The following is a 10038-nucleotide window of genomic DNA, read 5'->3' as shown; positions in this document are numbered from 1 at the left end:
ATATAAGCTGTAGCAGAGCACATTTCTTAGAATCGAAGGATCCTTCCTTGGGTTAACCCCCACATTAATTGTAAGATGGACAATCATCCTGACATAAAGGGACAGCTAACTAGCTAGGGATCGATTTGACTGTAACGGCTTTTTTCTCCTTTTTTTCCTCTTCCTTTTCTAAATTTGGATGTTTGGAGCCAAGAGGGTCCAATGGTGGTTGGCTACACTGCCATCTGGGGTGCCAAAGTGCTGTGCAAACACTTTGATCCTAGGTTTCCAAGAAGCAGAGCCTCACGCACATCTAGCAGCAAAATTTTATTTCTTTAAATGATGGTGCAGCATAGTAACTGCTGGAGCTGGGTGCCTCCAGGGAGGGACCTTGAACAAAGGAATTCTGGCCTAATTAGACCCTTTACAGTTTTATTTCCCACCTGCCAGGGAAGGTCTCCCCCAATCTTCTTTACTGAGTCTTCTTTACTCTCCTTCTGGTTGGTCTTGGCCTTCAGCCCACACTGGTTGCCACGTCCTTGTTTCCCACAGTCCCTTATCTCCTCCGAGGTCAACCCCAACCCAGGTGCATCCCATCTTGTCCCCTGCAGTCTACTTTTTAGCCCCATGAGCCAGCTGTGTATCTTTATTAGCTGCTTTTAATGGGTTTGGCCGTTACATGCTCAGCAATGATTCTGGAGTTCATGGACGGTTCGGCCTTGAGGCCTGCATGCGCAGGGTAGGCAGTGGCGATAGAAACAGAACTGCATGTCATACCCCAGCTCTGCCCTTCCACCTGAGATGCAAGCCCTGAAGACAGCAGGGGCCTGCTCTTGCCCTGGGGTGACTGGAGAGGGCAGGGGAGGCCAAAGCTTTTCTCCCCCTTTCCCTTGGCTATTGTGGGCCAGCAGAGCAGTTGACGCTTTGCAGCAAAACCAAAGTGTGTCAGGCCGCTCTACGCTGGCCTGGCATATTGGAACGAGTGGACACCCCGTCCCCCCCAGGACAAGCCAGATTCATGCAGGCAGCAAGTTTTGCCCCTTGCCTTTGGCTCCCTAAAAAAAGAACACTCACTCCGGCTGAGGAAACGGGGCTGTATCTTTGCGGGAAGCCCAACAAAGCCATGAAGCGGTAGCACAACAGGGGCTGTGCTTGAGGAGTCGAGCTGTCCTGGGGCTGCGGGAGATGCCAGCAATGAGCCAGACCTTCCAGCACACTTGCGTGTGTCCGTGGTGTGCAGCACCATGGCATTGGCACAGCTGCGTCAGCTCTGCTCAAACAGAGTCACGTCCTGGCGGGAGGGTGCCACCTCGCCCACGCTCTCGGGAGCCAGGGACACAGTGCTCCGAGGTGGAATCTTGATGTTCTCCTTGGCACCCTCAGGTTCATGATGGTCTGTGACACCAGGCAACGGACTAAAGGTTCCGCATCATTTTCCAGGGGCTGGAGGGCTGCGAGAGAAAGGCACCGAGCTGAGAACAGACTCCCACCTTTGCAGAGATCCCAGGAATCCCCCCCCAGGCAGGGCCAGCCCCACTCAGCTCTTCCCATGCGGAGGAGGCAGCAGGTAGGACAAATGGATCAGCTGGCACTTGCAGGTCGGCCAAGCCCCAGATGCGCCCCAAATACCCCCTGCTCTCCCCCACATAGGGACACAGAGCCTTCCTCACCTGGGGCAGGCCAGTGAACTGCAGCTCACTTCCCAGCCTCCTCCCTCCTCCCTGCCAGGGCTGCCTGACACAGCGCTGCTCTCACTCACCAGTGCACAGCTCCTGCACCTTCTCCTTCCTCCGCTTCTTCACTTGCTGCCCGATGAGCCCTAGGCAAACACCTCCGCTCACCCCTCATACTCCCCAGCAAGCCCCCAGCAGCACAGCTCCCATCTGGCCTTGCCAGCTTGGCCATGCAGCCTGCTCCCCTTGGGCAAGGCTGGCCCCAGCCCCGTCCCCACGGTGCAGGACCCAGGGACGGTGGGAGGGACTGAAGACCCTCCTGTGTGCCCGTCTGGGTGGGCAGGCATGGCCCTGGGCTTGTGGCTCACCAATGAACCTCACAGCTGCCTCCCGCAAGGATGCGTCCGGGTTCTCCAGGTATGGCAGGCTCTGGCGCAGGTGTTGCTCCGCTCTGCTCCTGTCCCTCAGCAGCTGCAGACAGCACAAGGACAGGGGGTTGGCACCGAGCCTCCCCAGAAGGCCAGGCCTGTCCCTCCTCCCAGCTCCGGCCTCCTCTTCCTTCCTGTCCACGCCTCCCAGCTAGAAGCTGGCTGGTAGACAGGTTCAGAGGGAGCAGAGGGCAGAGCGGGGCCTGCGGGTGCTGAGATCCCCGCCATGCTTCTGCCAAGGCCCAGCCAGGCCAGGGGCCCCTTCAGCACCCCAGCGGGCACTTAGAGTAGAGGGCTCTGGGCTGCAGCAGTGCGTGAGGGGCACAGCTGTGCACCCTGCCCACTGGCCATGGCGGCAGGCCTCATCCCGCCGCGGCCCCGGGGGCTTTGGCCACGTCCTTACCACGCACTCCCCGATCTTCCACGTCTCCGCTCTTCTGGCCAGCTGCTTGAGCTCCTCCCACTTGAGGAACTGTGCAGCGCTCACCAGGGCTTCCTGAGAGGCCTGCAGAGCAACAGAGACCAGGAGATGCCACCGCAGCCACGGCAGGACACCCTGGGTCCCCCTCGTCTTGGCAAGGCTCCCAGCCTTTCCCAGCCCCAAATGGCACGACGCAGCGTGCCACTAGGTCTGGCCCTCCCTGAAGGCAGAGGCAGCTCTGCCTTGTCCTTCGGCACACAGGAAGCTGCACCTCATGCTGCCATGCGTTCCAAGGCACACTTGGCAGCAGCCCTTGCCTTGCTGCTCACCTCCACCCACGGCATGTCAGCATTGCTTCCCCAAAACACTGCTCCCTACCTGGGCCACTCTCTGCACCTTGTCACTCATGTGGAGGAAGAGCGGCACCAGGCTCCTCTGTGCATGCTGCTTCAGGTTCCGTTTGTTCTTCCCCACCACAATCTCCAGCAGGTCTTTGAAGAGGAGCATGGAGAGCTCTCGCACTCTGCTGTCTTCCTGCAGGCAGGGAGGAGAGGAGGGGAGGCCTCAGCAACGACTCCAGGAACGGGGCCCGACAAGAGCGTTTGCCGTTGCAAGGCCTCGTCCTCTCCGGGCACAACTGTCCCCCAGCCCGGCCAGAGGTCGGAGCTGAGGACAAGCCTCTGCTGAGGCAGCCTGGACAATGAGGGTTGTCGGCAGCAGCACGACAAGCCTCCCTGGGCTCTGTCTCCCGCTCCCTCTGGAGGGAGCTTCTTGGATTTCCCGAGGCCTCCATCAGGGCCCCCGCACACAACAAGAGGACAGAAAGGGACAGCCCCGCGGCACGGCCTCTCCCTCGCTCTCTAGCCTGCTCCTACCTCTCTGCTCATCGCTGCCCCAGGCCACGGCAAGCGCCGCACGCAGTCAAGCACGAGACGCAGCAGCCGAGAGCAGACAGGGGGCTGGTTTGCTCTACTCCCACAGCCCTGGACACCAAGGCCAGCACAGGGCATGGGCTGAGAACCACAGGGCAAAAGGTTTCCTGACATACAGCAGGGCCTGTGCGGGGACGTGCCAACAGGCACGTATGCAGAGGGGCACACAGCACCCAGACCACGCATACGGACCCCCCGGACACACCAGCAGAGCCCCGGCTCTCCCATCAGCCTTACGTCATCAAAGCGAGGCAGAAGCTTCTCGGCCAGCTGCAGAACAATCGGGTTGGAGCCCTTCTGTTCCAGGTAGCTGAGGATGTTTCTCAGCAGCATCAGGCTTCCCACACGCACTTCCCTGCAAGCATCCTGCAGCCACTCCATGCTGTCTGGGAGCAGGCTCTGCATTCTCCTTTTCTGTGGGAAACACACAACTTTCTTTGTGGGAAGCAAGGCCAGACCCCCCCCCCCCACCGCCCGCCCAAAAGTGCTCTGCCTGCTCTTTTCCCATTAGGGCTCAGTGGCCAGGGCCAGGGCTCTGCACACACGCAGGCCTTGGGCACAGAGGCTGCAGTGCAGGGCACAGATCTCCAAGGGGGCCCTCAGCATGCACTGGCCTCTGTAGGGAGCAAAGCTGCTGCCTCAAGGCCCAGGAGCACCTGGCTGCCTTAGCCCGGCCCTGTGCTCATTGTCCCTCTCCCAGATCTTCCCGCTGGGCACTGGTGCCTTTCTCCTTGTGCAGCACGGCCAAGGGCCTGGCATGACACTCGGGGCAGATGAATGGGGCAGCGGAGACTTGGGAGCAGCTACCACACCTCCGGATTGCCAGCCAAGTCCAAGCCACTCTCTGACCCAGTGTCTCCTGTCAAGCCCCAGGCTGCCAGCATGGCTTCACCCGCCTGCCCCCCTCCTCACCATCTTGGGTCTATTCAACAGGGCCACGAGGCCTCTGAACGCCAGTCTGCGCATCTCCAGGCTCTCACTCTGCGCATAACCCTGGACGAGTGGCAGGACCTCCTCATCCATGTCGGCAAGGTCAGGGCATTCCAGCAGCTGAAATGGGCACAGCACTGAAAGACTGGCACAGCCGGCAGCACTGCCCGCAGCGTGCAGCTCTCCGTCCCACCCACCATCCACGGCAAGGGCACCAGGCCCTCACAAAGCTCAGCCCAAACACAGCAGGCATTGTGCAGACACCCCTGGGCCCTGCTCCCAGCCCTGCGCCTCACGGCACACTGCACACACTGCTCGCCTCCTCCTCCCGTCCCCTGAACCCTCCGCAGCCTCTTGTTCTCATCCCTTGGAGGAGCAATTGAACACAGAGAGCTGCCACAAAGCAGGCACGAAATACAAGTGCTTACGAGTGGTCGCCCAGCAGAAACGAGCCAAGGCCGGGGCTACTAACAGGAGCGTATGCATTGCCCCAGCTCCATTCACCAGCATCACCCCACACGCATGTGCACAAGCGAGCACAGCATTTAGAGGCCCCTCCAGAGAGGCACTGCTTGCCATGAGGCCCACCTCGACAAAGAAAGCCATGACGGGCAGCTGATGAAACTGGTCCTCCCTCCTCAGCAGCCTTGCCAGCTGGCGGAAGATCCAGCGACGCAGGTGACTGGCAGCCCCCCTCATTGCTCTGTCAGAGGCAAGAAGGCAGTGTTGGGCCTCAGCCGAGCAGGCAAACCTCCTCTGGCATCGCTCTGCTTGGCACGCAGCTCCTGCAGCCAGCGGCATTTGCTCATGGAGCACTGCTCTTGCCCTACCACACCTTGCCATTAGAAAGTCAGCGTCAGGCATCATTACGTTCCTTTTGGTGGGAGACCGGAGAAACAGCCTTCCTGCCCAGGCGGCATGGCCTGCCCACACATCCCCTCTCCTGCCCGCTTTGGATTCCTGTGCCCCTGGGCCCTCCCCAGGTTCTCCTGCACATGACCCTCTCCCACAGCTCCTAACACCACCTGCTCCCCCAGCAGCTCTCCAAGCTGGGCAGCATGGCAGCTCCCAGGGCCCTTCTGCTGGGCGAGCCCTTGCCACAAGGGCTGAGGCTGCAGCCTCTTTCTTGGAGAAGTGGCGTTCCCCCTGCCCCACCAAGAAGCACATGGGGTGGCACACCCCACAGCCAGGGAAGAGGTGCTGGGCCAGAGCAGGCCGGAAAGGGCTCTACCTGGCCAGCACCACCACTCCCTTCTGGGAGGTGTCCGCATGCAGAAATAGGTCCCAGCCGCCCTTCCTCTCAACAGCCACGGCTACGGTCTCATAGTGGGCGCAGCGCAGCAGACTTTTCATGGCCTGCACGGCGCACCTGCATGCAGAGCAAAGCCCAGGTCACACTGGCAGCCTGGCCCTGCCTCCAGGTGCAGTGCAGAGACAGGGCGAGCGGGATCGAGCACCTGACGTGGCTGGTGGGACGGGACTCATCCCGTTGGCATTCCCTCAAGAAGATATTTGCTTCCTGGTGGCTGAACTCTGCTGTGAAGACCATCTGCAAGAGCAGCGCCAGGAAGAGCTGGGGGAAAAACGCCTTCACCGCCTCTGGGCAGACGGGCTCCCGGATGATCTCACACAGTGCCCTCGTTGCCTGCAGAAAACACCCAGTCACACCTCTCACTCCCGAGCAGTCCCCGGCATGCTTCCACAGCCCTCCAGGTGGGAGGCTCGAGCACAGCCTTGGAGCATGGGAAATGCAGGTGGAGGCCTCAGCCTGGCTGCCTGACCAGGGCCAGCGCCCGCAGGCTCTTGGGCCTCAGCTCCTGGTTGTACACAGTGAGCCTTCCTGCCTCAGCATGACCATCACCTCGGCAGGCTTCGTGTAGCGTGCACGCTCGGCCAGGCTCCCTGTCCCAGGCCGTGCTGCCTGCCCAGGTTTTTCAGGAGCCCTACTCCTGCCCCTCACCTTGCCCCCAACCCGACCCTGGCTTTCCAGCCTGCTGAGCGAGGTCGGCGGATGCAGGGACAGCGTCGGATGGAGATTTCCTGGGCATGGCCAGCCTGGCTGTTGGTGTGCAGAGAGGCCAGGCAGCACTTGGCAGCCCTGTGTGCTGGCACAGTCGGAGGCCTGGCGCTGGCCATGTTGTAGCCATGGGCCCAGGAGAGGTCCCTGCTTGGGGGCACACGGGCAGCGGAGAGGGGGAGGGGGCCCAGGGAGGCAGGCACCAGCCTGGGGGCACGGGAGGCCTCGTCCCCTAACTCACGGCCAGCGGAAGGATGCAGTTGTTGTCCCTGTCGGAGCTGGACTGCTTGCGCAGTGGCCGCTCCTCCAGCAAGCTCAGCAGCTCCCGCAGCATGTCCGGCGCAAGCATCGGCTTATCCATCAGCACCTTCCACATGCTCACGGCAGTGCTGCAGGCCCAGAGCGCCTTGTCAGTGGCACTTCCTTGGCCGCAGCACCGTAGCCTGGGCCAGCCCTGGAGGTCCCCAGCTGTGTGCCAGCCCTGCCCCTGCCCACCCCCTCCTCCCTGGCAGCCCCAAGAGGGTCCTGCCCAGGCAGGCAGCACATGACCAAGCTGAAGCCCCTTGCGCGGCAGGGAGCGTGCAGAGCCGCTGCGCTCTGCGGCTCAAGGCAGGGACACTTGCTCAGCTCTGGCTCCTCAAGGCCTGCTTGAGGCACCAGGGCTGGGAAACGGTGGGCGAGACACAGGGCCCTGCCCCTCAGCCGTGTGCTGGCCATCTGCTTGCCTCTGGCCCTCTTTGGGCCCTTCTCCCCATGGCCAATGAGCCACTGGAGCCCGTCCAGGCTGACGGGCCCCATACCTGTTGCACAGTGGCGAGCAGTACAGCAGGCTCACGGTCACCTCGCTGGGCTCCAAGCAGGCCAGCTGGCAAAGGGTCTTGTTTAGGGTGACCCGGGCCGACAGCTCCCTCACATACTTGACGTTCCTGTAGAGGCACCTTATGATGCGTGGCACCTGGAAGACACAAGGCGGACGGTGAGGCTGCTCCCAGAGAGCAGCCAATACCCCAGCTCCCACTCACTTCTCCTTCCCTCTCCACCACTCCCACCGCTCCTTGCTGCCTTCCAAGGGGCTCCGCTGCCCAAGAACACTGGCTCTCGGCGGGGAAACAGCGCCCCAGAGGGTCGAGCCCCATGCACGCCAGCCCCAGGCTCCTTACATCTTCCAGCACAGAGAAAGCGTCCAGCAGGAACATGGTCAGCATGTGGGAAGCCACCTCCGTATTGTAGGTGCTGCAGTTCCTCATGCCCTCGATGGCTGTGACAATGACGTCTGTCCTTTCGGAAGGCTGCAGGTTTTTCACAAACAGCTGGGGCAGAAAGGACCCAGGAGAGAAGAAATGTCACGCTGCGTGCCGCACTACTGCTGCTTAGCTAAGCAGCGGATGTGGCTCTGGAGAGAGGTGCGGGGCAGTGCTGGCACCGTGGCCCAGGAGAGCCAGGAGCACGCGCTGTGCTGGGTAGCAGCAGCATGGGGCATGTGGCCAGAGGGCCACCAGGGCAAGGCAGGATGCTCGGGAGCAGGCTCACAGTGCACTGGCTCTGCAGGCAACCCTAGCTTGCCGGTGGCCAGCAGGCTGCAGCTGCTGCTGGGACTCTTGGAGCCAAGCCTCTGGCTAGTCCCCCCGCTCAGGGACAGCGGGAGACACAGCAGTGAGAGCAGGGCTGCTACCAGGCAGCAACCAGTACTCTAGGTGCCACTCAGAGCTGCTTCCTTCTCCACCACCACCTCTGCATCAACCCCAAGGCCCCCTCAGCCCCACTCGTTAGGCATCCCTTTGCTCATCCACGTCTCCTCAGGACCCCATGGCCAACAGTCCCAGCAAGGGAAGTGCTCCTCACCCTCATGATCACGCTCATGTTGCTCGTCCACGAAAGGCAGAGCTCATTGTCGGCTTCCCTCTCCTTCTGGGGCTCCACATACTCTGGATCATCCTGCAGCATCGCCCGGCCTGAACAGCAGCAGAAAGACACAGCGGTCAGCAGGAGTCATGCAGAGCTGCAGGTGGCAGACTCATGGCGTCAGAGAGAAACCAGCCTGGCAGAGACAAAGGGCATGCCAGGAATGGATGGGGAGCAGGATTCCCAGGGAGGGTCGGGGCCCATTCCAGGGCAGAGAAGGGCAACTGCTTCAAAGGGTACCAAAAGCCTCACGGGCTTTCCGGTGCGAAGCCCGACACAAGCCGTAGCCTCTGAGCAGGGGCTGCTGAGCGTTTTCCAGGCCAGTGGTATCCAGGACAGGTACTAACAGCCCGCTCCCCTGCTCCTACATCAGCCGCGCCTCCTGCTCCTTTGCCTCACTGAGCAGAGGGGCCGAGGCAGTGCGATGCCTTCCCCGGCCTTGCCAGCGTGGCCGCGTGCAGAAGCACACAGCCCAGCACAGCTTCTCTTACGTTTTCGCTGCACGACGAATCTGAAGAGGCAATGAAGAGCATCCAAGGCCCCGCCCTTGGTCTCCGCGTCCTCGTAAGCACAGCAAAGGATGAGACAGCCCACCAGCTGTCCCAGCATCGGCACGGGGATCTTCCCATAGCAGGCAGGGCTCTCATCCACTCCTCCAAAGGGGTGCCACACCTGGGCAAGGCGGGTGGGACAGGTAGAAGGGCTGACGGGAGGCAGTCGCCACCAAAGCCCTGAAGCCAAGACTCTGCCCAGGCATGGATCCCAGCGGAGCCAAAGCTCTCGAGGGCCCTGCAGGCCTTGCCTCCCAAAGCAGCAGCCCAGCAAAGGCAGCACTGCCAGGCTGCGGCTCACATCATGCTCCGCGCGCACTGCTCCCCTGCACAGGGCTGGGGGCACAGCTGGCTCCTGCGACAAAGGGACTGCAGAGAAAAGCCCATGGAGAGAGGGCCAAAGAGCTTTGCTTCAGGGCAGAGCCTTGCTCAGTGCCTTAACCTGTGCCCACGCTTCCCTCCGAGGGACCCCCTGAGCTGCACTGTGCTCTGGGCTGCTGCAAAGGGCCAAAGCGGGGGCTGCACGGTGCTTGGCTCCTTACCTCCAGCGAGGAATAGTTGGCCAGCAACTTGCTCAGCCTCCCAATCCTCCCCACGGCCCTCTCACGCACAGCTGCTCTCTCCGTCTTGGTGAAGGGCAGCAGCATCTGCAAGGAGAAAGGCTACTGCTCTGCCCGGGGAGCTGACGCCCACTCCAGCAGAAGCAGCTCTGCTAAGCGCCTGCCTGCAGTCCTACAGTGCACCAAGGCTTCCTCGGAGCTAGAGCCAAGCCTGGAATGGCCTTCCTGCCCCTACAGGCCCCAGCCTGCAAGGCCCACCTTGCCCTCAGGCAGCCAGCCACACCCAAGCCCCCTCCCAGCCTCTGCTCCTGGCCATGCACATGGCCCCGGGTGCCCTCTTCAGGATGGCAGGCCTTTCAGGCCACACCTTCCCTAGGGGTCTGCAGTGGGCAGCCTGGCCTCCGGCCTCCTGGCATGGCAGAAGAACCAAGCTTCCAGGCTCGGCTCCCCTTGCAGGACGGGCAGCTCCCAGTGGGTCTCTGCCCCATTCCGATCTGGCAAGGAAAGCACAAGGCACGCGGAGGCGGGGGGACAGCAGCACCAGCTGCCATCAGTGCAGTGCCTAGAGAAGAAGGGTGACATTCCTCCCACTGCTTTGGTGCAAGGAGAGCTTTGGGGGCAGAGGTGGCCCAGGAGTGCTCATGG

At 61.9% G+C, this 10038-nt stretch overlaps 1 protein-coding gene across 1 annotated transcript; it reads right to left on the bottom strand.

Annotated features, from left to right (window-relative positions):
• Positions 1 to 295: 295 nt before the first annotated feature.
• Positions 296 to 9466, bottom strand: LOC138064890 (maestro heat-like repeat-containing protein family member 7). Its single transcript, XM_068929155.1, has 15 exons — positions 9376 to 9466; positions 8774 to 8954; positions 8223 to 8332; positions 7541 to 7690; positions 7181 to 7335; positions 6622 to 6769; positions 5821 to 6008; positions 5595 to 5732; positions 4952 to 5066; positions 4346 to 4483; positions 3671 to 3847; positions 2880 to 3035; positions 2484 to 2585; positions 2021 to 2123; positions 296 to 1430 (listed from the first exon to the last, which is right to left on the bottom strand). Exons 2-15 carry the CDS (start codon positions 8889 to 8891, stop codon positions 1264 to 1266), a joined length of 1965 nt encoding a protein of 654 aa, XP_068785256.1. The 5' UTR covers positions 8892 to 8954; positions 9376 to 9466; the 3' UTR covers positions 296 to 1263.
• Between the last annotated feature and the right edge of the window lie 572 nt (positions 9467 to 10038).

The sequence above is a fragment of the Struthio camelus genome, unplaced genomic scaffold, assembly GCF_040807025.1.
Source record: "Struthio camelus isolate bStrCam1 unplaced genomic scaffold, bStrCam1.hap1 HAP1_SCAFFOLD_33, whole genome shotgun sequence".
Taxonomy (NCBI): Eukaryota; Metazoa; Chordata; class Aves; order Struthioniformes; family Struthionidae; genus Struthio; species Struthio camelus.
This window is presented reverse-complemented; position numbering and strand designations above follow the sequence as displayed.

What these genes read in the sequence shown, in the direction of transcription:
- LOC138064890 (XM_068929155.1), bottom strand. Translation starts at nt 8,891, where the DNA reads ATGCTGGGACAGCTGGTGGGCTGTCTCATCCTTTGCTGTGCTTACGAG. An exon ending in CGTCCCACCAGCCACGTCAG is followed by an intron (nt 5,733 to 5,820) that starts GTGCTCGATCCC and finishes CTCTGCATGCAG; the next exon opens with GTGCGCCGTGCAGGCCATGA. An exon ending in GGAGTGGTGGTGCTGGCCAG is followed by an intron (nt 5,067 to 5,594) that starts GTAGAGCCCTTT and finishes TGCCTCTGACAG; the next exon opens with AGCAATGAGGGGGGCTGCCA.